Source organism: Protomyctophum parallelum (genome assembly GCF_964188405.1).
Source record: "Protomyctophum parallelum genome assembly, chromosome: 7".
Lineage (NCBI taxonomy): Eukaryota > Metazoa > Chordata > Actinopteri > Myctophiformes > Myctophidae > Protomyctophum > Protomyctophum parallelum.
Genome location: NC_139705.1, coordinates 36,666,546 through 36,694,244, shown reverse-complemented (window position 1 = coordinate 36,694,244; position 27,699 = coordinate 36,666,546). Strand labels below are relative to the sequence as shown.

The 27,699-nt window shown below is 44.1% G+C and overlaps 1 protein-coding gene across 2 annotated transcripts in view; it reads right to left on the bottom strand.

Moving 5' to 3' along the window:
* The window catches only part of plxnb1a (plexin b1a), an 83,880-nt gene that overhangs the window by 8,384 nt on the left and 47,797 nt on the right, over nt 1-27,699 (bottom strand). Inside the window, exons 7-33 of one of the 2 annotated variants that reach the window (XM_083770136.1) lie at nt 25,633-25,761; nt 22,634-22,734; nt 22,128-22,260; nt 21,004-21,160; nt 20,066-20,174; nt 19,530-19,638; nt 18,179-18,997; nt 17,318-17,419; nt 16,539-16,661; nt 16,121-16,214; nt 14,775-14,947; nt 14,146-14,297; nt 13,789-13,894; nt 13,032-13,168; nt 12,421-12,594; nt 11,323-11,560; nt 10,457-10,699; nt 9,763-9,939; nt 7,306-7,454; nt 5,528-5,628; nt 4,517-4,734; nt 3,930-4,108; nt 3,592-3,658; nt 3,082-3,228; nt 2,519-2,693; nt 1,749-1,852; nt 801-885 (exon numbers count right to left, since the gene is read on the bottom strand). In XM_083770136.1, coding sequence (XP_083626262.1) covers nt 801-885; nt 1,749-1,852; nt 2,519-2,693; nt 3,082-3,228; nt 3,592-3,658; nt 3,930-4,108; nt 4,517-4,734; nt 5,528-5,628; nt 7,306-7,454; nt 9,763-9,939; nt 10,457-10,699; nt 11,323-11,560; nt 12,421-12,594; nt 13,032-13,168; nt 13,789-13,894; nt 14,146-14,297; nt 14,775-14,947; nt 16,121-16,214; nt 16,539-16,661; nt 17,318-17,419; nt 18,179-18,997; nt 19,530-19,638; nt 20,066-20,174; nt 21,004-21,160; nt 22,128-22,260; nt 22,634-22,734; nt 25,633-25,761 — 4,501 coding nt within the window. The remainder of the gene's footprint in view (nt 1-800; nt 886-1,748; nt 1,853-2,518; nt 2,694-3,081; nt 3,229-3,591; nt 3,659-3,929; nt 4,109-4,516; nt 4,735-5,527; nt 5,629-7,305; nt 7,455-9,762; nt 9,940-10,456; nt 10,700-11,322; nt 11,561-12,420; nt 12,595-13,031; nt 13,169-13,788; nt 13,895-14,145; nt 14,298-14,774; nt 14,948-16,120; nt 16,215-16,538; nt 16,662-17,317; nt 17,420-18,178; nt 18,998-19,529; nt 19,639-20,065; nt 20,175-21,003; nt 21,161-22,127; nt 22,261-22,633; nt 22,735-25,632; nt 25,762-27,699) is intronic. The other variant, XM_083770137.1, reaches the window with a different exon arrangement.

Genomic DNA, 27,699 nt, shown 5'->3' with positions numbered 1-27,699 from the left:
TGTTTTGTGTGAATCCTTTTTCATTTGAATTGATACTGAAGTGATTCATGATTATTTTATTAGATATATATTTTAATCACAATATAATCGATCCCATTAGAGAGTTCAATTCAGTAAATTGGCCATTCTCATTTAGAAACCTGCACTTTGACTGCTTCTATAAGAATATTTCTATTGCACAGTGAGTGCATACAGTACTACACAAGTACAAAATTACTTTCTCCAACTTTGAAGAAATACAAGGTCCAACAGTGACCTCTGCTGGTTATTTAGACTCTCTTCAAATAATGTGTAATATTAAATACATTGTATTTCTCAATACTGTAATAATGTGTAATATTAAATACATTGTATTTCGCAATACTGTAAATCACCTGTGTTAACAACAATAATAATCATAACAATCATAATAATATGAAAGGGTTCATGCAAGCCACACAAAGTGCCTTAAAGGTATATTCAGTGATTTAACTTAATTCAAATATCACATATTTTTTTGTTTTGTTGAGATAATGATTGTGCTGACCATATAAGGAGTTCCTCCCAGGCCCAGTTAACCCCTGGGGTCAAAAAACCTTAGGTTTCGTTTTTGGCTAGGTGGCTCAGCCTTCATCCAATCAGGACAGAAAGGGGCCTTCCTCCAATCATGATCGAGCGGGGGCGGGCCTTGGTGTGCGTGCTGTTGGCCTGTCGCGTGTCCCCCCACTGCAGTGCGTGCATGTGCACATCTATTTACCGGGCGGACAGAGGGGTTTTCGAAATCACCCAAATCACTGAATGCTCCTTTAATTAAGACTTACTCTCTCCAGGTATGTAGTCCTGACTCTCGTGGTGACGGTGTTTGGTGTTCCTGGGGACAAGGGTGACGGTGGCTCCATCAGGGACCTGCACAGAACACATGAGAACGTGGCTTTGAACACAAAGTCTGCATGCATCAACACTCTATACCAGCGGATGGTCCCCAACCTTTTATGGAAGAGGGTCCACTTGAAAATCTTTCAAGTGTTCGCGACCCACCCATCTGACCACGGCAGGCATTTGGCTGACCGTGCATGCATGTGTATTCTCAGTTTCAGAGCATGTTCATTTGAATGGTCAAACAACAGATGGTGCTACGGCTTGTTTAGATGAAAATAACATACTAATCTACTACACTTTATTGGCACCACAATGACAAATATTTTGTAAAGGATTTAAAGAATAAATACCATTAATTTTACAGTAAATCTTTTATATTAATTTATTATTATTATATTATCTTTCAAATCTTAGTGTTTTGCCAATTTTTGAGGGTCCACTCCAATTGCAATACCCTCATGGCCCACCAGTTTGGGAATCACAATTCATTTCCCATGTAGAAGACTGGTATAATTGGCTCATGGTAGTCAATTCAATTCACTTGTTCTGTGTGTGCATGTGTGTGTGGGCTACTTGTATTACACTACTTGAGGACCCCACAAGTATAGCAGAATTAGATAAATAGACATTGCGAGGACCATTCTTAGTCCTCACAAGAGAAAAGGGTGGATATGATTTGGGGAGTTAGGCTTACAATTAGGAAAATATTTAGGTTGTGGAGAAGTCACACGTTGTCAGTAGCTTAGCTTGTGTGTGTGTGTGTGTGTGTGTGTGTGTGTGTGTGTGTGTGTGTGTGTATGTGTGTGTGTGTGTGTGTGTGTGTTTTTTCTTCTCAGAACTGAATCTGTGGTTGAGAAGCTCCTGACCAACTGGATGTGTGTGAGAAAGACCTTATAGTGCTGCAGTGTGTTGAGGCGTTTCCAGTTTTCTTGTACGACTGACGTAAGGTCCTCGTCTGACAGGATCAGGTGACCAGCAACACCCGCACGCCACTCTAGGGGCAAAAGATGCCACATTCAACCATAAAGATCGATCTACAAGTTAAACATTCTCCCACAATTACAACAGATTCCCTAAATGTATTTAAAGTCTGTAAAGCAGCAATCATGTGGTTTAACCCATTTAGACCCAAGGATGATGCTACGAATGCCTTCTAAATCCTGACAGTTTCCTTTAAAAAAACTTAATTCTCAAACATCTTCATGTCAAGGACCCCCAAAAATATATGTAATTAGCTGCCTTGGCTGTAATTGGCTGCCTAACCCCAAAATATATTGTTCCAGGGACCGCCCAGAAGCAAAGATTTGAGTTAAAAACGTTTGCTCTGAAATAATATATATTCAAAGATTTGCGCCACATTTTCACGATTAAAAAAAATAGCAGATCTACAAGCTCGTAGTTCACTATGAGCTTGTAGTGGTCCAGGAGCATGCCACATATACAGTAGGCTCTGGTCTGACAGAGCCTGCTGCATGTCTCCCGCCGTCTCTCTATCGCTCTTTCCTGTCAATCTTCACTTGTATCTATCAATAAAAGGTGTGCACAACCTGCGTTCCCTGCAAACACAGTCTAGTGTAATCGTATTATCTGTGGATGTATTATAATATAATAATAATTATTAATTAATTTTTTATCAATGTGACAATGAATTTATACTCACCAAGGTGCAGTGAGTCGGCGTGCGGCCGCTGGGAGAAGGTGGTTCCCTTGGACGTTTGTTCCAGTAGCTTCTCCTTCACCTGGGTGATGGTGTCACAGTCCAGGACCTTGGCGGGCAACGTCTGGGGGCCAGCAACTCCAGTGCCCCCTACAGTTGGCATCAGGACATTCAATGTCTGGTGGGGCAAGAAGAGAGGACAAGAGGAAGTAGGTGAGCCTTGCCGAGCCATGTGGCCCATAGGGCAGGAGTCTACCTCCTGTTTCTGTAGCGTGAGGCGACTTGAGGAACAACCCAGCCTTGATGTACACCAACTGGACATGACGCTAGTATGTCGCAGGCCAGGGACCCCCAATCTAACCCTTGATGCTGAGTGCCAAGCAGGGAAGCATTGGGTTCCATTTTAATAGAATTTGGTACGACCCGGCCAGGCCTCATACAGTCATACCAGTCTTTTACAACCCAACACACATTCCCATGATACCTAACCCTTTGCTCTGACCTGAATAATTGTGTGTGTGTGTGTGTGTGTGTGTGTGTGTGTGTGTGTGTGTGTGTGTTCTGACCAGTGTGCGGTACTCGATATCCTCTCGTAGCAGGCGGTTGTCATTGAGTGTGTACTTGGCCTTCCCAGTCACAGCATCAACAGGTCCCTTGTCTACCTGGTGTTTGATGGCTCTGAACAACATGTAGAACGACTCGCCTGCTGATTCCTGCACGCACACGCACACACGCACACACATACCGTAGATTATGTTAATACATTTGACAGGAAACACAATGGATATGCAGAATCAAATGGCATGACTGCTAGTCATGGGGTCTTTAAGTACTGCATTTTATAAACCATTGTGGAGGTTAGAATACATATTTGAAAATAAAAGTACAGTAGTATTTCTCTGACTATATGACTATGTCTATACTGTACCTGTACTGTGGCAGTCAAAATATAAATAAACAAACACTGTATGCTGTATGTCAATAATTCATATTACAATTGGTGAAATGAAACAAGGCACAGTATTTGCTGTTTTGTTAAATGTAGTGGTGACATTCTGGGGACACTTTGAACGTACCCTCAGAAAGGTGTACAGACAAATAGACATCCAGTTGGTCAGTAGCTTCTCAACCACAGATTCAGTTCTGAGAAGAAAACACACACACACGCACACACACACACACACACACACACACACACACACACACACACACACACACACACACACACACACACACACACACACACACACACACACACACACACACACACACACACACACACACACACACACACACACACACACACACACACACACACGCCTGTGAATGGATCTAATCTGTCACACAATAGTGCAGTGCCTCGAATAATCTGGTACCAAAAGATAATAAATGATAAGCTAATTTTTCTGTTCACCTCCGCAGCATCAGTTTGGGGTTCTTGGCGACGTACTGCTCCACAAGGTCGTTGAGCAGAGTTTTCAGGATGTCTGTGAAGTATTCCAGTTTGCCGTGTAAGGCAACGGTCAGCAGCGAGGCCACGTAGGCCCTGTCCCGGGGAGAGAAGGTCCTCTGTACCTCCAGAGTGTGAATGAACTGCAGAGAAGGACCAGAGAGGTAGACCCACATCGATATATATATATAGGCGCTGTTGAATTTACTATCAGTTGTCAGTTAGTAAAAAGGTGCTGTGATATATTTTGGTTAAATACAATGTTTTTAGTTAAAAGGTTAAAGCCTTATATTCTGATAGTAATCATTGCTATATAGTATTTGTACAGTAACAGGGGTGCCCTCATTGGTGGTCACCAATTTCATCCAACAGCAGAGAGAACCTCTCAATTTTATATTGTGCACAAAGAAAATCCATAATAATGCTTTAGAGAAATTGCAAGAGAGTGCAAAAAACTACCAGAGTTTTCATAGGCAAGCTTCAAAAACCCATTAACCGCACAAAAACACGATTTTGTTTTTGGGATGTTCAAGCTGTTAACCCGCACTGACCTTGGTGAGGAAGAGTTTACTGTTGAGGAGGTTGGACAGTTGAATGAGTCCCTGTTCCACCGTCTGACGGCGACTCTCTGGCACGTCCAGGTCTCGTCTCAGTGGCGAGTCCCGGTGGCCGGGGAAGAAGATGCGCTCGGCGTACGCCTTGTAGTCCAGGAAGGGGATTCCTGAGCCCACCAGGTCACTGGACATGTCCATCATCTCTGTCATCAGGTCTGGATAGGTGGAGAGAGAGAACAGGAAAGAGGGAGAAACTTCAGCTATATTGCAGCCTAACAATACTGTGCATTACTACTGTTTCTTAAACTTTATTACATTTCAAAGAGTCACAGACCTGTCAGGGCCCATTTGGAACCCACTCAAGGAACCCTGAGGGTCCCTGGACCCCACTTTGAGAACCACTGCTGTACATTTATAGAAAATATATGAAGTAAGAAATCATATATACAGTATATATAGGGATATATAAGGGATGGAAATCATCAGGTACCTCATGATTTGATAACGTATACATATACTTATACAATATAAACATAAAAACTATACCTGTAAACTCTAAGACTATGCTATACCTGTAAACTCTAAGACTATACTATACCTGTAAACTCTAAGACTATACTATACCTGTAAACTCTAAGACTATCTATACCTGTAAACTTTAAGACTATACTATACCTGTAAACTCTAAGACTATACTATACCTGTAAACTCTAAGACTATGCTATACCTGTAAACTCTAAGACTATGCTATACCTGTAAACTCTAAGACTATACTATACCTGTAAACTCTAAGACTATACTATACCTGTAAACTCTAAGACTATGCTATACCTGTAAACTCTAAGACTATGCTATACCTGTAAACTCTAAGACTATACTATACCTGTAAACTCTAAGACTATGCTATACCTGTAAACTCTAAGACTATGCTATACCTGTAAACTCTAAGACTATACTATACCTGTAACCTCCTTCTAAACGCTGTGTTAACTTCAGACTATACTATACCTGTAAACTCCTTCTTGCACCGGTCTCTGACACTGGTCTCTAGGTTCTCCAGCTGGATTTGGACTTTCTTGTAGTCTCTCATTGCCTGTTTGCTCTTCCTCCTGACCGACCGACATACAGAGAGACAGACATGGGGTCAGGGAAGTGACCAGAGTTATGCTTTGCTTTTGCTTACAATCAAACCGTTAGTGACATAGAACCCACGACAGGAAGCTGGTGACTATATTTGTTCTAGTTGTGTGCGTGCGTGTGTACATTTGACTATTTTCATAAATCTAAATGTATATTATGTAATGCATTTATCTACATGATTTTCATTGCAGCCTGTCTGTCATTATAGATCGTTTGCAAAGTGGGGCCACAATCCCCAGCAGGGGACCAACAGAAAGGAGAGGGAAACTGCTTGTGATCTAATAGGTCACTATTTCCTTCTTATCTTCTTTTCTTTCTTTCACCATTTCGCAGTAGGGGCTATGGCTATTTGGGGATCCTGTAAAACCCTGATAGATACAGTATATCATGCCTGCACATTATGTCCACCAGAGGGTGCTGAAAAGGCCAACACAAGCTTGGGTTGAAACCATAGACTGTAAAAAATATGGACAAAGCGTTCCGCGGGTCTAACATGAACGTAAAATGAAGCCTGTAATAATATGCTTGTAAGTCGCCATCTTTCTAGATCCGTTTGGTACCAGCTGGCCATTGGCTGGCTCCGTTTTGTACCAGCTGGTCATTGGCTGCCCAGACAACGAGGCGGGACTTCCCCCCTTCTTCTCCGTTGGTTTTTATTTTGACTCGAGTGGGAGGGGAATCCCGATCATAGACTGTAACGGTAGCCACGCCCCTCAGAACATACGCGACTTTATGGTCATTTTTTTAATTAATGGGACCATAATTATCCAAAAAGAATATTATGACATTAGAAATGAGACTTTAAACTAGTGACTGGAAGAAGAAAGTATTCATGACGATGTTTATTAAGGTAATACAGTCTAGGTGAAGTTGGGCCAAAATACATGGGCCTCTATGGAGCTATGGGGCTTTTTGGGTCCAGTCCAGCGCCACAACAGGCCATTATATGAACTACCGATTTCAAATGAGGCTTCACGAAATATCTGGCTGACTGCCCCCCTGGTTGAAACACTCATCTACTGTATTCACATTCACATCTCTAGGTTGCTTAACTTGCTTTTTTGACATTATTGACATGCTTATTTCCATTGCATCTTTCAACAGTGTACAGGTCAGTCATTCATTCAAGTAATCTCCTGTATTAAAGGGACACTTAACCCTTTTGTGTACCATTTTGCCTCTAGTGTCTCCAACCGACCATCTTTATATGTATTAACACTCTGACAACATGTAGTCCAGGAAGGAAGTGAGACCAGTGTCCATGACATCACAGACACTTGAAATACTAAAATATCTAAAAACACATATTACCCACATAAAAAACTGTCGTCTCGCAAACATCATTAAAATAAGATCTGGTTGCAAAAGGGGTGAAGTGTCCCATTAATGCTGCTCCGGTAGATGGACTAATGCTTTCACTTCACACATAAGCAGATTAGTTTCATCAGCAGAAAATTGTTTGTGTCATAAAGGAGGTTAGGGAAATGTGAAATATGGAGCATAAATAATGTCCAGTAAAACTTGATTCAGCACTGCACTTGATATGCTTTACTGTGTGGTCCGACATGACATCCAGGTTGTCATGGTTCTCAGAATCAGAATCAGAGCTCATAGCCATGTACATGTATATGGAGTGCTGCGCTTACCTGTAAATGAGTACTATGATGAGAACAATGAGGGCCACTATAGAGGCTCCCACGCCGACACCAACCTGGGCCTCCAGGGGAAAGGTGGACAGAGCCTGGCTGTCATACTGCACTCTGCCCAGGGAGAAGTTCAGGTTGCCCATCCGGACCTGCACGGGACAACCACAGAGGGCCTTACTGCAGTGCTTCTCAACCTTTTCAGGCCGCAGCCCCCCAAAATAATAAGATTTGAAGTCCCCAGTCCCCCACCCTGACAAGCACTTGAATTGTAGGAGTTGAGGCATTACAGTACATTTAGTTTGAGTTGGTTGCACAGATAAATATCAGCTTGTAGAATGTTCACAATTCTTGCCTCTTATTTCACTATAATCATTTTATTTTCTTTCTTTCTTTTTGAGGGGCGCTAGCCCCTCCTATATCCAGCTTTTAGTGTATGTTCACAGACTTTGTCCTACACAAACAATCCCATTGACAATGAATGGAGAATTTTAAGTCATAGTGTCTGAGCAAATAGACATAGGTCCTGATTCTTCAACGCGTTTCCGCTGATATAATGACGTGACGCTAGCGGAAAGGCATTTACATGGATTTCCCACATAATATATTTGGAATTCATGGAAATGGCCGTGAACTTGACGCTCACGTAGGTTGATCGGAAACTCCGTCAAATCCTACGGGACCTCTTTAGGTGGCGGAGAAATTTGCGGAAGCATACACTTGCGTATAGATTTATTCAGAAGGCTTTAGTCTTCATGCTGAATCAATAAATTGTTTCCAAATCTCAGATAAAATATGTAGGCATGTGTCCCCAACATATTGGTCGATCAGCACATAAAGAAATTATAGCTTATATAATAAAAGCTGAGTGCACTTGTATGCCTAATGCATGCATTCTAGGCACGACACCTTTTTATTTATTTATTAGGATATTTCTAGCATGCGCGATTGCGCTTCTCACTTGACAGCTTTCTACTCGCAGTGCAACGCGTTGTGAGCTTGTAGATCGGCTCTTGCGCATGTTAAAAAACAAACTCACAATTATAATAAGAACATAGGCTTATCTGCATTCTGCACTGTACGAATCCAACATTGTTCCTCCTCCTTGAGTCAGTTGACTGTCGGTCGGGGTGTGTGTGTGTGTGCAGGGTGTGTGTATGTGTGTGGGGGGGGGGGCAGACAGCAGCGTTCTGCCGATCCGATTCACATTGGAAAATGAATAGGGCTATATAGCCCTATATAAAAAATAGAAGACCACATTAGCCTAATGAATGGCATCAGCGTGTTTGAAAGTCGGCCAGTCATATCATATTTTTAAGCCAGGTCACCTCCACTCGCCCTTGTTCACAAACATGACGGACAGACTTTATAATAATGTATATTGATATTGATCACATGCATGGATGCCACACACAGAATAGTTTAACTCACTGGATAAACTCACTGGATTATAATTTCTTCAAACAAGAGGATCCCAGGCCTACGAGGTATAGGCCTATAATTATTCACTTATGAATGTATAGGCTACTGTTCTTTATCGCGCAAACAGTGTCGAGGGCCCATGCCCCCCTCCCTCTCTCCCCCTCTCTCCCCCTCTCTCTCTCTCTCTCTCAAAAGACGACTTTTGCATTGACATATACAGTATCCGATATTTTAAATATCGGATCTATGCAGATGAGGTTGTCGGGTGCTTTTCCGATCACTTTGCACCCTCTGAATTCAGTATGACATACACCTGCGATACGCCTGCGAACCTGTGGTACACACCACTCTCTGAATAGCACGTCATCTCAACGTAGCTTGATCGGACAGATAAATACAATATCTGTTTCCGCCACAGTGTAACGGTGGCGTATTTCTTTTTAATGAATTAGGACCATAGTGTCTATTTTACGTCATGATGATGTACGATGATAAAAGCGGCCCTCACTTCACATGCGTGTGATTTTTAATTTTGAGGTACTCATTGACTGCCATTGCCACTCTTTGCACCATTAAAAACTATTCTCTGCTTTCTGTTCCCACAACTTCCGAGACAGCGTTTTTGGTGAAAACAAGCAATATTCAACTGCCAATAACTAAAGAACAGAACATCTGTTCCCCCCGATTTTTCCCCAGATGAAATTAGACACTTCTTTTTAGATGTTTAGATAGTCATAGAACAACATATTTCGTGGGTCTTGAAAGATTAGTAAAATTCTGGCAGTGTGTGTAAAACTGTTCGACCGATCATCATTGCAAAAAACTGATCTGCGAGCTAATCATATGCCACATTCTTAGCTTGATGATTTAAAAGACAATTTTTATTTATTTAATAAATACAAAATAACCAATTATTTACTCCCTAAAACCCTCTTTCCCTAAAGTGCAACCGGGCTTGAATTTGAGCCCAGAATTGACATCATAAAAGAGCACTTTTGGAATGCGGTCCTGTAGGCTGTGAGAAAGGCTGGTACTCACGGTGAACTCAGGCAGGCTGTCCACTCCCTCCAGCATCCTGCCGGCCACCACCGAGGGCTGCTGGGACGGCGGTTCACAGTACAGGTGGTTGTGGGTCAGGGTCTTCACCGCACACACCCCCTCCCCAATGAGAGCCACCACCTCCTCCTTGTAGATGGCCAGGTCCAGGTTCTCTCCCTTTATTGGTTGGGGGCAAAATGATCAAATGACTTCTCTCTGACTCACTGAGTTAAAATCAAGACTCAATGATTGAGTAAAAATCAAGACTCAATGATTGTACTGTGTGCATCATTCTGAAATCCCAACACTGTAATGGCAGATTTACACTTAAAAAAGAAAAAAGAATATGTTGAGGGAGGCCCAAACGTTTGTCATAATTTGTAAGCTCAATATATAAACAGCTAATCCTATCCCGGCCTGTGGTGTACTAGAGGCATTTCTGAAGTCTCCAGTACACCACAGGCCGGGATAGGATTTGCCGTTTATATATTGAGCTTACAAATTATGACAAACGTTGCCATGCGTTGGCATTATGACAAACGTTCTGCTTTGCAGAACAGAAAAGTGTTAAATTGTGTCGTTATGCAAGTTGGTAGAACATGTGGTCAAATGATGGCATAATGGACAATCAATCTTTGATCCTATACAGCAAAAAGCGTAGCAACACTTTGCAGTCCCATCATCCACCACGCACCTCCACGGAGATGATGCTGCCAGGTTTGTGGTGGTAGGGCTTGCCGGGGTCGTTCTGGTTCAGGGGGTAGAGCTCTGGGTTGGGCTCGTAGCTGAAGGCCTCGTTTCCCACGGCGTTGAAGTCAAAATGGAGGCTGTCGAGCAGGAAGTCAACTTTGATCCTCGCCCTCCTGGCCTCAGGGCCCACCGAGGGCGTGGGACACAGGATGAGAGACGAGCTGCTCACCGTGCAGCGAGAATCATACTGGGACAGATGACAGTGGAAAAAAGGAAAAAACGTGATTAGGGTTAGGTTTAGGCATAGTTGCAAAAATGAGAACTGTCAATCACAGCAACTACTGGCCAATCACAGCATGGGTTTGCCTAGAACTGTGGTGGGATCCATAATAACGTGTCTGGGTCCTATTTAGACTCCAATTACCGGTATTCTAGTTAGATGCAGATAATCTGGATTCATTTAATCTCTGAATTAGTCATGGGAGTGCTTTGGGCAAAACATGAAAATAGATAAATTACAGTGTGGTATTCCAATCCCTTTAAGAGCTAGGTGGACCTGCACCTGGTGCTTTGCTATTTAAATGACAGTCACCAAATTAGAGAGACACAAACAATGTTCTGCTGATGAATCCTAAGCTAGGTTCTTTATTTTAAACCCCCAATTATAATGACGGCTGTGCGTTCCGCGCACCCCAAAATGTTTTTTGATGAACTGTTAACTGCTGTATGCAGATACGAGATGAAGATCCCCAGGAGGCTATGGATTCGAGAGTATGACTATAAAGTGTAAGATACTTATGCATCCATCCATCTCTTTCTATTTATCCGCACACCTCCAACCGTCCGTCCATCACATATACTCCTCCATACCCAATGGACGTCACAGATTGCTCCCTCTGGGCAGCCGGGCTCTGGAACGATCCTCCTGCGTCTCGTCAAGACGCCCGCCTCATCCCCAACGCTCCCCCCGCGTGCCCCCTCTCGCCTCCTCCTCCTCCTCCTCTTCCTCCTGGGAGGGAGGGTGTCGGGGGGGCTGAGGGTCACTCTGATCTTAGGCTCCTGAACCACGTCTAGGTTGTGGCCTTTAACCCGGATGATTCTGCCCCCCCTGGTTGAGAGAGAGAGAGAAGTTGTACTTTAAACAGGGAAAATCATTACTTAAGAGTCAATGTTATCAGTTTCTTATACAAATAATAACAATGTGACATTGTGTGTTTGGGTGTCTATCGCTCGTGCAGTGTGCGTACAAAAGGGGTGGCCTTAGAAATCTGGAGGCTCGTTTTAAGGCCAAATATGATGCCCCCATTATACTTATGACTTAATTATTCTGTTGATGCAGGCGTATTGACACATAGTTTTGACAGTTCAATATCGCAAACAGCCATTACTATCGACAATTACGCAGAAACAACACCTCTCCTCATCCTGTCGTCCCTTCACAATAAAGTGTCTCCCATTTACCTCCCAATGCTGCACATTTTAACTTTTAACATTTTAACATTTTGGGGGCTGAATGACGCCTGGCGGTCAGTCGGAGCTCAGAGACCCCCTGAGGGTGGAGGCCTGTTTCAATTGAAACTGGTGAAACATAGCAAAGTCCTCCTATGCGTGCATGCGTCAGACCCGTGAACACACACGCAATATTTTTGTGAATTTGATTTGCCTCTTTTTGCGGTCTGTTGCAGTCTTTTTTGGGCCTATTCGTGGCAGCCTACTAAAAATCATACTGTAGTGGCTAGTCATGATTGTGTGGTGGCCCGCCACACAATAATGCATATAGGGGAAACACTGCATCATCATCATCATCATCTTCAGCGGCATGATAAAAAGCACCGCTCACTTCACATTCATGTTCTTTTTAGTATGCATGTTCATTTTAAATAAATGACTACTTATGTTTTACTATGATAAAAACAGTACACCTTATATAATCATATAGATAGCTTTCAGGAAAGGTAAGACACTCACTTGAGGAAGCTTTTGGACGGAGTGGCCACGGTGATATTAGGGTCTGGGGTGTAATGATACACCACACCCTGTAGATGTCGCTCTACACCAGCAAACCGCACCGTGATGCCATGCTCTCCTGTCTTGTTGCTGGCTCCACTCAGACAAATGATCTGCTCGTCCAGAATGTCTGAACTGGACACAGAACAGAGAACACACCCAATAAGACACAACACAATAACACAGTAACACATAAACAACTTTGACACATATTGTCGTGGTCGGACAGAAAACTTGCATTTCCATTTAAAAATAATAATGAATCCCCATAAATCAGTCATATGACAGTGTCACACAAAAGCACAGAAAATTACCAATCTTTGGAATATTTTCAATTTCCTGAAAAGTAACACTTGGATATAGAAAGTTTCTGGCTGACAGCGATAATGTAAATTATAATAAGAGATTCCGGTGGGGGAAAAAAAGAAATCCCTTTAACAAAATAGGCATTTCTTTATCCAGACAAACTATCTACTGGAATAAAAAAGGTGTGCATGTGTCACAATTGTTATTTCAAGTTCATAACATGTAAACAGAGAGATACAGTATGCAATTCACACAGGGACACTCACACAACACAGGGCACTCCTCCAATCAGCACGCTGATCTCACTGGGCTGACCAGTCCTCAGCCTCCGGCCCCTGATCCTGAGGGCCGAGCCCCCTGCCTTGGGCCCTTTCTTGGGAAATATGCTGCTCAGGACAGGGTCCTGGGGATGGGGGGGAGGGGAGATGGAAGAGGAGGAAGAAGAATAGAGCAGTGATTCTCAAACCTTTTAATTTCAAGGACCCCCCAGTTTCATAAACGTTTTATCTCTGGGACCCCACCCAATCTACAGTGTAAAGTCTTCCGTGTTAATTCAACTCAGAGTGTACAAATGGAACCAAATGTAAGGACAGAGGGAGGGTCTAATCAGTGATTCAGTGGCAAGCGAGACATAAAATGAGAAGACTAGAAAAGTGCACTCCTTGGAGCTCCGCCATGCTGGGTTTACTAACCTGGGCAGTGGGCACACACACTTTGGAAGTCAATCATAGCCAATCAGAATGTTATAGGAAAGATATGACAGATACATCTTCATCACATGACTCCAGACATTAAAACAATTTAAACAAAAAAAACATAAAAAAACAGTTTACTCCAAAATATTAGAATTTAACAATTTAATACAAATAATAATATTTTAACCACAGCCCCAGCCGGTAGGATTGGCAATTAACACCGTCCCTGGCCAGCTTCCCTCCCACAAACACTGGCCAAAAAGCCGGAAGCACCGAACCCACATCCTCAGCGTTGGTGAGCAGGCACTTAAGCACTGGTTGGTGTTACCTGGAAGCTGAAGGTTTGTGCTGACAGTCCGTGACCACCTCCTCTGACCTTCACCGAGGCCTGTCCACTCTTCTCCCCTCCACTGCCTGTGGTCTCACATACAATCCTACAGTTGAGCATATACAGTGCACACAATTCATGTATGGACAAGATAACGTACATGTGTTTACCTACTCTACAACTCCACCCGACCTATGCACTCAGCAGTCGGATGGAGGTACTGCAGGTACAAAGCTGAGCCCCTTTTGGTGAATGGCAAGACTCTGTATCGATCCACAATGACATGGATGGGCAATGTGAATTCTTTCCTATGGACGGGTGCATGTGGTGGCTTGTGGTGCCGTGTGAAGGACTCACCGTGAGGAGACCTCGTATCTGCTGTGGATGACAGTACAGGGCACCCCAGCCACTGTGACGGAGTTCTGGATGTCCTCAGCCCTCTGGCCCAGGTTGGAGCCCGAGATGGTCACCACGGTACCCCCTTCCACCGGGCCAGACACCGGGTCCATCTGGGATGCAGAGTACACCGTACGTTGAAAATAAGCAAGGAGAAAAAACGATGAGGTCAAATTTGAATGTACAGATGTGCCATTCCAACTGAAAGTTTTCTTTTATTCACTGGTTAGCCTGGCTAATTCTACCGCTTTGCTACCAAAAACAAGTGTCCAGCAGAGGCACTCTATCTATTCAGGGAATCTGAATAGAATGAACATACAGTATAACACCTTTGCAAATGCCCCCCTTTCTCACTGACAATGTTCTGTTTCTGACAATGCACTGACAATCTACTGAATTGCCATGGTAGGACATGTGAAGTTCTCAAAAGGCACAACCGTAGATAATCCATTTATTCGTTATTGGTTACTGTATGTTGGATCTCCTTCTCTCTGACACGCACGCACGCACGCACGCATGCAGAGTCTCTGTAATTCCACTATTTATTTATTATATCCTGTCTCAAAGCAAGCAACAGGGGGTAGTCTTACAAAGTGGATGACCGGTGCAGGGCAGGTGTGTTGGATCTGGTCGCTGCAGGACTCCTGGTAGACGCAGCGCGGAGAGCCGGACGCTCCACCGCACCACGCGCAGCCGTACTTGGGGTCGGCCGTGCGACAGCGGCTACAGTCCGAGCGGCCCACCGAACAGTTGAACAGCGTCACTAGAGCAGAGGAAGGACAGTTTAGAGTGAAGCAGCTCAAATAGGAAGTGTCATTTACATCAACAAAGGTGTACATGTATGTCTGCCAAGTACGTGTGTGTGCTTGTATCTGTGTTACTGTCAGCAATGATATATACACTAAATATATCATTATCAAATCACAACACAAGAAAAAAAATCTAGAAGTGTTATGTCTTAAGGCGAGACACCCCAGGTGAATAGGGATTTTTGATATCTCTAATTATCACTCCACAAATCAGAAAATAGTGTCAACAGGCATAAAAAACCCAATTTTCGGCATGATGATTTCACCTGTAGTGTCTCGCCTTAATAATCGAGATTCAAACCACTCTTAGTCCATACGGAAGATGTCTAAGGGGCCACTAACACATGGGCGTTCAATGCGACAAGGTGTCAAAATCGCTGGTGGAAGCCAAGCCCTCAGAATAGAGAGGGAGAACTGAAGCGCATTGGACATGCATGCAGCATGGCCGATCATAGCAGACACTTGATCCAGAGTAATCTAGTAAGAGAGTGGCGACACGCTTTGATCTCGCCGGTAAGCGGGTTGCTATAGGCTATAGTTCCAAACATTGCAACTATCCCATTGAGATAGAATGAGCACTTCCGCATTCCATTGTTACAATGGGAGTCAACACTAGTGTCGCCACTCTCCTACTAGATTGCTCTACGAGCAAAAAATGTTTCGTCCAATGGGCTCGACGCACGAGCTTGCGCACGTGGTTGTGCACGGGGGTGAGTCTGCTCATGTAAGATGATGCAAAATGCGCGTCGCATTGGCCCAACATGGCCCCCGCCTGTCACATTTCCCAACCCGGAAGAAGGGGTACGTGAAAAGGGAGTAATATGAGCTGCGTGAGTAACTCCATGCAAGTGGATGGGAGGGAATTTCCGGTGCCCTCTATATTGTTTTTAAGTCTATGGAGGAGGCGGAGGGATGCGGCCATTTCAATAAATGTCCTATGGGAGTCTTGTGGTTATCAATCTTCTGACGTGCTGAGGGGGAGGAGAGGCAGATCGCAGCACAAATTCTACTATACTTAACTTGTGGGTACGTTTGGCCATCACAAGTACTGTAAAGTCACACACACACACACACACACACACACACACACACACACACACACACACACACACACACACACTTCCTACCGTGCAGATCCTCAGTGCTGTCGATGAGGAAGTTGTTTTTCCTCCTCACGCTGACCATGGCCTGGTATTCCTCCAACAAGGCAGAGTATGCATACTGAAACCAACACAATGGCAGCATCACAACAATGACCTCACCACATATTATGTCACATGTTCCATGTGGGAATATCTCCCCATGTCATGTGCAGGACCACTTGGGAGAGCCAGGGGTGGCTCTGTCCCACTGTAGCTAAGCTAATCCTTTGGCAACTGAGGGTGACCTCAATGTCCCTTCCAGAATGAATAACGGTTTGGATTTAATTGAATAATCCCCCTGGTGATGGAGGGGAGCAACATGTTGCTGTCAGGTGGAAATCGTGTACTGTATGTCCAAATGTTACTTTTCAGGAAGAGTCAACATAAAGCTGCAGTGTGTCACCTGGTACAGTTGGCAGGTGATAAGGAAGATGGAAGGCTCTGTTACGTCTGTCTCCACCACAGCATCCACCACCACCAATCGCTCCTCAATGTCCAACACACACTCATAGTCCAGTTCCTTATCCTGAACAGAGAGAGACAGAGAGAACATAATTTCTCTTCTGAAGTGCTGAGGCAAAGAGTGCAGATTTAACATTGATGGAAACCAGACAACATTAGATACAACAATCTGATACTGATCTTTTGTCAGAACAGTATCAGTCCCACGCCCAATACAAACCCCATGTTATATATTTAAACAAATATGTTCCCATTGGCTGCGGCACCAGGTATTTGTTGAAAGCAAAGCATTCTGGGAGAAACCTGGGGCAGCAGCTAATGATGACACTTTGTCAGGAAAATAAATCCTTTGAATATGCAGATTTCATGTTCCCGTTGCTGTCGTGGGTTTGTACATTGAAAAATGAAAGAACTGGACATGTTTTATCAAGCATAGGAATCTGTATTGGGAACGTCCATATGCAAAACGTAGCTCACCACCAACACCCCCCCCCTCCCACACGCTCCCACACGCGCACACACACACACACACACACACACACACACACACACACACACACACACACACACACACACACACACACACACACACACACACACACACACACACACACACACACACACACACACACACACACACACACACACATAATGCGGCAGTGACGATATGCTAGTATCACACCAGAGTACAGATACTAACTTGTGCTGGGCTAAGCTTACCTCAAAGAGCTGGAGATGTTGTCCCACCAGAGTGACCTTCCTCTCCACGTTGACTGGGATCAGAGAAGAACCCTGGATCCTGTCCACACACGGACACTCCTGCTAACATATTTAACACACATAAATATTGCCATCTAAAATAATATGCATAGACCTACTACAGTGCATAATCATGTATACTGTACACAGTGCATTTCCTACAGTGGGAGACTCACCAAAATAAGGAAACCTACAGTACTATACACACCAAAGACAAACACAACTGAAAACAACAACAGCAACAACAAAAAACACTAAACAAAGGTAAAAAGCAGGTCCAAGTGAACTGATACAGTACGAAGCTGATGATGAAGACACTCAAAAATCAAACACAAGGGAGGATGAATTCTAAAATAACGTTTACAACCTCCCTAGCCCAGGGCTAGTGATTTAACAACCTGATATCCTTCCCATTATATGTGGATCTGGCGGTGGCAGTGAACAAGACCTGGCATCATAGTAGCTAAAATTCCTTAGTGAGAGAGAGATGTTGAAGTTAGTAGTTCCCATTGTAGAAGTATGTGCATCCTCTGGTGTCGTAGTATATCTATAGCTATAGATATACAGTAAGAGTATAGATAGCACCCTACTGCTGTGTTCCCAACCACCTACAGTACTCTAATGGGGGACCAGATGAGACTTAATATAAGGATACCATAAGCAACACATCTTCATATAGGTCACAAAGGCCCTCGTGGATCGAGTACGGTACCTCCTCTCACAGCGTTGCTAGGAATGGACGCATGTCTTTCTCTACATTTTATTCCTATGGCTATGGTTAAGGTTAATTGCAGTACTACTACAATGGCTACATACACTCACCGGCACGTGAGAGTCAGACGAGGAATCGGACTGATAGTATTCTGCGATATCGGGCTCAGATGAGCGAGTGTGGATGAACGTCTGCTCGCTGGCCCCCGCCACAGACGGACCTGCGGCAAAGACCACCTCTAGCTCCATCGCTTCCGTCTCCCACTCCCTCACCCAGGCTGCTGTATCGTTTTCCTCAGAGTTACTGAGGGGTACGGCCTCCCCATCGTCACTGTTGGCAGGTTCCGCTACAAGGACTGCTTCGCTAGGGGCGGCAGTGGGCCGTACGTCGGAGGAGTCTACCGCTTCACCCGAGGGCTCAGCCTGGCCGATGGCACTGCTAGGTAATGTAGTCTCAGGAAGGAACTCGGGAAAAGCGGACACAGGGGCCTCCGGGGACTCAGCCTCAGTTAGCACAGCATCACCTCCTCCTTTCTCGTCTTCCACGGGACTCCTGGCGTCTCCTTCGTCGCCCTTATTGCCCTCCGTCACCCCATCCCCGACGGGAATCGATTCTTTAGTGGTCGGCTCGAGGTGCGCGGTAGTGGCCTGGGTGGAGAGGCTGATGGAGGGCAAGGTCCTACCCAGGGTAGGGGGCATGGTGGTGGGTACAGCCATAAGCTCTGGGGTGGGTGGTGGTGGTGTTGAGGGGACTGCCGTAGGCTCAGGGAGCTCTGTGGGCAGTGGCAGTGTTGATGTGCCTGTGGTCGTGGTAGCAGGGATGGGTGGAGGTAAAGTGGGTGGATGTTTGGTTGGCGGTGGGGAGGTGGTGCGGTGCGGTGGGGAGGTGGTGCGGTGCGGTGGGGAGGTGGTGCGGGTTGGACACTTGAGCTTGATGACAGAATAGTAGGCGATGCACAGAGAGAAAGAGAGAGGGGGAGAGCGAGCAGGGGGATGGAAAAGCGGAGATAACACAGGGACATAATGGGGAGAGAGGAAATAAAAGGAAAGAAGGAGGCAAAATCGAGGGATGTGTAAAACAGTGGGGTTTCACATAAATTAAAATTACAGGAAATGTCCCAAAATAAAATTGCGCATGAACAAATACTAAAAAAAATAAAATTAAAAAAACAGACAGACAGACAGACAATGAAAACAACTGCACAAACAAAACACAGAAAACTACTCAGCTTTACTTATACAGTTTGATTACTAAGCCAACTAAGCCGGTGTTTGGAGTTTCTAGTAATACCTCATTGCTACGGACAAGCCAATGGACATTCCTCTGTAACTGTAATGCCGAATTAAAAACCATAACGTGGTGATATGCCCAAATAATGTGGCAACAAACTAAACTGCCCCTTTAAAGCTGCAATCCGGAGTTACTATCGAACCCGATCGTCATTGAGAGCAGTGAACTCACATTTTGGTTGTAGACGGTGGTTCCGTGGGAGCAGGTATGTTGGTGTGTGCAGACATGTTGGTGGATACACCAGTTACAACCCCAACGACTGCTCACACAGCCATGACACCTGACCAAAAGGAAAGACAAACCCAAGCTTATTAGAGTTAACTAAAACTAACAAAATAAAGGACAGTAGAATACAACTGTATTATGTGTTTATAACACTAAATAAATAAAACTAACAGAAACTAGACATTGCATAGCCTATAAGGATAGTATTTTGGGTGGAATCTCTCTTTTTAACTGGCAATGCATTTAAATGGTATAATTATTCCATATTACAATAAAAAAAACTAAAATTAAAATCTGAAAATCTTTGGTCTATAATGACCCAAAATAGGGATACCAGGTTGAAAAGGTTTAAGGGAGTAAATAAACCACAAAAGTGATATCACATAAAAGATAATGAGACGTGTACTGTAGATCACATTTGAAATAAAAATCACTAGGCATAATACATACAAAAAGTACTGAAAGAGTACTAAAACACTCACGGTCTGCGTCCAGAGAGCTGCTGGACCAGGCTACAGTTGTAGAAGGTGAAGTCTGTCTCGGCCACCGTCACGTTCAGGAAGCGAAGGGACAGAGTCACCATCACAGAATCTGAACCAATCATAGAATATTATCCATCATTTATTCATGCAGGCTTCTTTGAGGAATTTATCCATCATTTATTAATGCCGCCTTCTTATACAGTATCGTTATATTTATTTCAGGCGTTTGGTGCTTGAAATAAAGATAAAAGAGAATACGGAATTCAAATAATATTGCTTTGTATTATATGAGAATTATTTGACATGTCTTTTTTTTTATCAAAGTTCTTTTATTAATTTTCACACATGAAAATATCATACAACATTTTTCTAACTTTCTTTTTTTTTCCTTTTTTTCCCCTCCCCTCCCCCCAGAGTTCCCGCTCTGAAAAAGCCACAACCCCGGTTATTTGACCGGGGTTCATTCCCAATTCATTAGGCCTTTATTCAAACTGTAAAAGTTGGGAGCTTGAAGCATTTCACTCAGTCTTTTACTGTAAACCTGTGATGTGACAATAAAGTGGAATCTGTATTTTATGGCCAGGGGTTCCTGACATGTGAAAATGACATGGAAGGCGATAAATAGACCGAAAAACATATGACAATATTTTGTTTCCAGAAAATCATTATAGAATTTCAAAGACATGAAATGGGAGCGTTCAGCCAGATACCCGACTGGTATGCAAGTGTTAACAGACTTGATTTGGGTTGCACACCGGTGTCATCTACTGATCTACAAGATCAAGACAACGTTATAATTATACCATTAAATAACAGTTTGTGAATGATCTATTGGCCTATTTTGCAAGGGATAGTTTATAACGTGTCATTTACATCTTTAGCTCAATACACATGAGTTTGAAACAGTGCTTTGATTGGCCAAAAAGCATGCCACGCACCATCTCCTTGACCAATGGGAGGCAGAGCGCTGGCGTCGGGGGTGGAGCAGGACACTCCGGTGTGGCTGAGGTAGGCAGGCGTTTCAGTGTCGTGGAAGAAGCAGGAGTAAGCTTCATCCACTGCTAGACTGGGGAGTCCAGCTACTGACACAGTGATCTGAGGGAGGGAGAGATCACACAGGAAACAGGTTCAAGTCCAAGATGCAGAGAGAATATCCACGTAGTAACATAATAAATGTATGAATTGGATGTCTATGTTTACTCTACTCTAATAGACCCCCAGGTGTGGTTACAATATTCAAATAGGTCTTCCCTGAGTATTCTTTTTTTTAACTTTCGAGTCAAAATCCCCAAACGAAATACGCCACTTTAGTGACATCACAAAATCATCGCCTCCGCTAACCCCTTCCCCTTTATCATACACCAGCTGTGGGAGCGGAGCAGTTCAGGTGGGTGGTGCACAAGGGGCCAATGAGGCGCTCCAACGTTGAAGCACTGGGCCCTAGTGGTAAGAGGAAGGACTGCAGGCGGACCTGTGGATTCATGACGAGGAAACCCCGTGCAGCTGGGCTTTAACATTCGGTTGCACTTCAACATTGGACCACCAAAATGTGGTGGTCCAATGCGGAAGTAGACGTTTTGAGACAGTCCTTCCGGGTGCTTCAAAACGCCACTGAGCAACTTCCACTGACATGAATAGCGGAGGGGGCAGAGCTTCGCGCCAGATCAGTCTCTATCCTTCTTTATACTCTATGGTGGTGCACTGGTGCTAAGGTAAAAACCAAGTATACTTAATGAACTGGTGGGTGTGGCCACATCAAAACATAATTTTATCACTTTTGTACACTTTTTTGTTCACCTAGTATAATCATAATACCTGATGATCATGTTTTAGGGGGTCACGGCACTCCATCTTTGAACATTTAGGGGCGCGTTCGGAAATAGCGCACTGAGCGCACTGTGCAATGCAAACTAATAGGCAAGTGCACTCCGGTGAGGTATTTCCGAACATGCCCGAAGTCAATGGACACATTGCTTGACCCCTGTCTACTCCCGTACTTTCTGTCCCTGGTCTTATACCCTTCATAAGACCCATCCATCAACCTCTCTCTCCCTGGTCTTACGTCGGTCTTCTCTCCTCTGCTGATGTTGTAGAGGCTGAGGTCCTGAATGCTGAGACACAGCTGCTTCCGGTCGAAGCTCCACAGCCAGTGGCCTTCCACAGAACCTCGGTGGCACTGCCATCGCTGCCCGCATCTAGAAAGGATTTAGAGCAGAATTAGACCAACGCATTCTCACTCCCAAGAAGTAACATCATGTTGACCAGTTGCGCAACATCTGACTGTACGCAGGACATTTGCCATGACAGGAACCTCTGTCGCGTCGCATGTTAAATCCTTTACTATTCCGAGGCTATCAATCTGCAACTTGAATGGCGCTGATGTTAAACATAATACTCTCTTTCCATCATTGGTCGTAGTATTTTCAGAGGCTCTTGTCTTCACACACACACACACACACACACACACACACACACACACACACACACACACACACACACACACACACACACACACACACACACACACACACAGAGTTGGAGATCGGATATGCTCCGATCTCTACTTACCGTCCTTCGAGGACACACCAGCCACAGTAGGGGTCTCTGGCAGCCAGACAGGACTGACAGTCGTGGTGGTCCCCGCACTCGGCCACCGGACGCTTCTCCACCTGGTAAATGACACACAAGAGTCACGATGGCTGAACGTAGGAATTATAGTGACCCACATCGCTAATGCCTAATTTATGCGCCGTCGCACGATGATGTCGTGATGCAACTCGGTGATATCTTGAAGATCAACTCATTAGGATCAGCTCATTATGTAGCAAGTATGATGGAGTATACATTTAACCTAAGAGCTTTTAAAGCTCTTAGCTTTTAAATTATCGACGGTACATCAAAGCAACAACAACCAGACGGGTCACAAATGTAAACATGAGTGTGTGTGTGTGTGTGTGTGTGTGTGTGTGTGTGTGTGTGTGTGTGTGTGTGTGTGTGTGTGTGTGTGTGTGTGTGTGTGTGTGTGTGTGTGAGTGTGTGAGTGTGAGTGTGAGAGAGAGAGAGAGAGAGAGTGTGTGAGAGAGAGAGAGAGTGTGAGAGAGAGAGAGAGAGAGAGAGAGAGTGTGTGTGTGTGTGTGTGTGTGTGTGAGTGTGTGTGTGTGAGTGAGTGAGTGAGTGTGAGTGAGTGAGTGAGTGTGTGTGTGTGAGTGAGTGAGTGAGTGAGTGAGTGAGTGAGTGAGAGAGAGAGTGAGAGAGAGACAGTGAGAGAGAGAGAGAGTGAGAGAGAGAGAGAGAGAGAGAGAGAGAGAGAGAGAGAGAGAGAGAGAGAGAGAGAGAGAAGATAGTTAAAACTAAGCAGAAAGATGCACTGACAATGAAAGCTGTTTTGCAGCTAAACAGTAAACTAGTTGTATATATTATATAATAATGTGTGGTAATCGCAAAATGCCAAGGAACACTTGAACTTGTCTCAGCACATCATTTGGGACCCAAAGCAAGAAATGTGTAGATGAAAACATTCAAGCGGTATTCTTTGTGTAAATAATACAGAGTTCATGAGGCAGGGTTTAAGTGAGTAGTCTAGTCACTAGACCATGTTGTATAGCTTTTACCAGAACCATCTATCACCTTCAGACTTCCTACACAGACGCATTCTGGAGGGTCAATGGTCTCCACACAATGGCGGCCATTTTCTCTAATCAATACCATTGTTGGGTTGAGCCCACACGTCCAGCTGAGCGTTGTAGCGCTCACAGCGGGGTTACACAACTTTGACCTCAACGGCCAGCTGGCTGCTCACATTTCTTTTATGTCTTCACCCTCATTTTTCTAGAATCCTCTGTTTTTGGGGTGAGAAAGACGCAGCTTGAGGAAGTGTCAGTGAAAGACAAATCTGACAAATCATGAATTGTGCAACGACAAGGAGGGACAAGCTGTGTCCAGACGCGTGAGGAGACATCTGCGTGACTCGCTCAATGTGAGTGACCGTTGAAAAGGCTGCGGGTGTTTATTTGTTTGTTTAACCACTTTCAAGCTGGCGTCCAAATTTTGTCACTAGGTGGTAGTTGAACATTTTTTCCCAAAATGCAAAAAGAATGCATATCTACAAGCTTGCATAATAATGGTAGTTACCCTACAATGCTCAGTGGCCTTGTGGTTAGAGTGTCCGCCCTGAGACTGGGAGGTTGGGGTTCAATCCCCGGCTGGGTCATACCAAAGACTGTAAAAATGCCTCCCTGCGTGACACTCAGCATCAAGGGTTGGATTGGGGGTAAGTCCCTGGGACATACTAGCGTCCTGTCCAGGGGGTGTACTTGTACATCAAGCTGCCTCACGCTACAGAAACAAACAGGAGATAGGCTCCTGGCCTCATGGCTCGGCAAGGCTACTTACTACCCTACAATGAAGTATAGGGCTCAAGTGGTTACATTTTGTTGTGTTGCATGTGTGCGTGTGTGCGTGCGTGCGTGCAGACTTTCGGGCCCATGGGGGAAGCTACAGAGAGCATTTGACAACGGGCGGCAGTTCGGGAGTGGACTGGGAACATTGTTTCCTCTGGCGGGCCCGCAGACTGGTTTGTTACAGGGGGTTTCGACAACTTGGGATACCCAGAAACGAGGCAGGAGAGCTGGCAGAGTGTGCCATTTCTACCCTGCTATGATTGTCAGCTGCCATGCAGAGACACTGCTACTTGCTGGGTGACATGACATGCTTGTTGGATCATGAGGACATTATGCCTTGACTTTGTGGATATAACCTTAGTGCACCGAAATATTTGTGTCCTTGTATACATTTGTTTTGTATGGACATAAATAAATGTGTGCGCACGCAGCGCACACACTTGTGTGTTGATATACATGGATATAGTCTTTGGACATGCATACATCAGTGTCTCATGTTGAATTGTATATTTATATACGTACATGCAAATACTAGTCAAATACAGTAGGCTACACTGATGCTATGATAACAGCAATACTGTTCATCTGTGTATTTACAGTACACAGAGTACAGCGTGGGATAATGGGGTTGACATATTTGTTGATGGGAAGCAATCCACCCATATAAACAATATTTTCATCTATTAGCATGCTGGCTAGCAGACAAACTCCAGCGGCCATGACTCGCGTCATACTGTATGAGGCCACATTCACCATAATTGCACCACAATTATTAATGATGTGAATCACACCACACTACAGAGCAACCACGGTGGTTGTTTTTCCGTGCGATCAAATTAAGCTCAAATCAAGCCCTGAATATCGCATTTTGAGCACATTATGAGCCATTAATGCAAAAATGTGTGGACGTGCAGTCGTGCACGTGGGGATTTTGGCCGTTTTTACGTGGACGCTAGTGGTCGTTAGCTAAAATTGCAAAAAAAAGAGCTAATTATTATATATATTATTTTGTGGATTAACCACAATAAATCAAATCTCGGTATCTCGGGCATGCAGGCGTCCTGGACAAAGGTAAGTTAATCTCGTTATCTAGGGCACGGCATCTAAACTGTTAATAGGCATCCAAATTAAGTATACAACAGGTACTGTACTCTTTCTTTGACTTACAGCGGTGCTGGACATTATGAATATGTGAGCCCCAGTCTGGTCCAGAAGCAGATCACTGTTAATAGGAGAGTTGGGATGAATGGTGGAACTGGCATACATCTCCACTTCGCCTCCCGGTCCCAGGAACACCTGAATGAAAGCACACAGAACACTGAACACTTCAGATAGTCTCTTGAGACAGACTGTTGGCTCAAACAGTCTTCAAATGCTTCCGACAGTGTTGCATGGCGAAAAGAGCTGACAAGTTCACAACGTGCCGCCATGTGATGGAACATAAATTAGATCAACAGTACAGTCTGAAGAGCTGAAAATGCAACAAAGATTCATTGGAGGTCCCGTCCCCCCACTTCCATTTTGCCTTCAGAGCCGTGTAAAATAAGTCCTACTTTAAATAAAATCAGTCAAAACATAATCTAGCTTGCTGCTTAACAGAATTTTAAAGACATTTTAACATATATTTTCTTTAAAATAAATCAGAAACGGATTCTTCCCGAGAACCCATTGCACCATTGCGAGGCACAGTTACAGTTGAAGAGTTGCCTGGCTTGAGACTACTTCAGAGAAGACCCAGAAACACTTGGATGAAACATGGACAGACACTTCAGAGAAATAGACCATATATCACAGCTGAATCAAATAAAGAACAGGGTTAGAGTTACATAAAGGAGCTTGTGGCTAGACGTTCGAGGCAGCAAATCCATAGAGGCCTCCCCTCCCAGGAAGGTTCTTCTGAGTGGAGGAAGTGAGCCGGGACAACTCTCACTCCTCCCTTCCTAGCGTCATCATCATCATCATCATCATTTTACTATAATGTAAAAAAAATAGCAGATGTACAATGAAGCTCCTGGCGCCGACACGCTTGACACCGGAGCATTGATTGCCAACAGGTGGCCTACAGGCCACCGCTCTGCAGATTTGTTTATACCGGGAAAGCATCTGACAATGCTTTTCCGGTTTTAATGCATCTGACAATGGTTTTCTGGTTTTAATGCGTTAAACTACACTTCTGGAGTGTGCTGCACAACTGGAAAGAATTAAAAGTCCTGGAAATAAGTGACAGCTAAATTAAAGCTGCAATCTGTAAGTTTTATGTCCTCTCTCCCGATGGAGAGAGGCAAATTAAACCATAACACCCTGGATTCTAACCCAGGTATCCCACGTGGATGGTGAAACGTCTACATCTGCCCCTTGAACAGGGGAGATATTGCTATGAGCTTCAGGCTCATAGCAATGGCTCTCAGTGGAAGAGTATAGGGAGACCACATCTAAACACTGAAGATGTGTAGTTATAATGTATTAACAAATTATCCCATACAGCTTGGTTTAACCGAGTAAACCTGACTGAAGTCTCCAAAGTGTCTGTTACTAGGCCCCCTCTTTTTGTCCCTCTACACCAAATATCTTTGCAGAAATAGCAAATGTATCGTGGTCTGAGGTTGTGTAGATTAGCAATTTTTTTGCCACAGAATAGCAACACTAGGGTTCAAGTACTTAATCAATGTTTTATTCAACTTATTCAAATAAGTTCTGGTTTGCAGATTTAAGAAGATGGTATGAAATGACCTTGTGTCAGACTATAGAATCTAAAGTGCCTCACATTTCAAGAATGAATGCCTGAACAGGGAAAAAACAATTTAAAAGAATTATAGGAATGACTTGGGTTTACGGCTCACTAGCAAATCGAATTAAATCTGCGCGTGGGTGGTGGGGTAGAAATGGACATGAATGCGATTAGCACACCGTTAAATCTAATATGGGCTGCAGGAAGACACCTCTGCTCTGAGTGGTTCCCAGGGCCTTCAGGCTCTCATGTTACCTTATGTGAATGAGATTAGCAGGGTTGGAAAAAAGTACTCACATTTCTTACTCAAGTAAAAGTATCAATAGTACTAAATAGAAATACTCTGTTACAAGTAAAAGTTCGGAATAAAAAGATTACTTGAGTAAAAGTACAAAAGCATTGGTATCAAAATTTATTTGTACAGTACATAAGTAAATGTACTTAGTTACAGTACTTTCTGCCACTGCTGATGAGAATGAGATTAGCAGGGAATCGTGCCTCGTCCA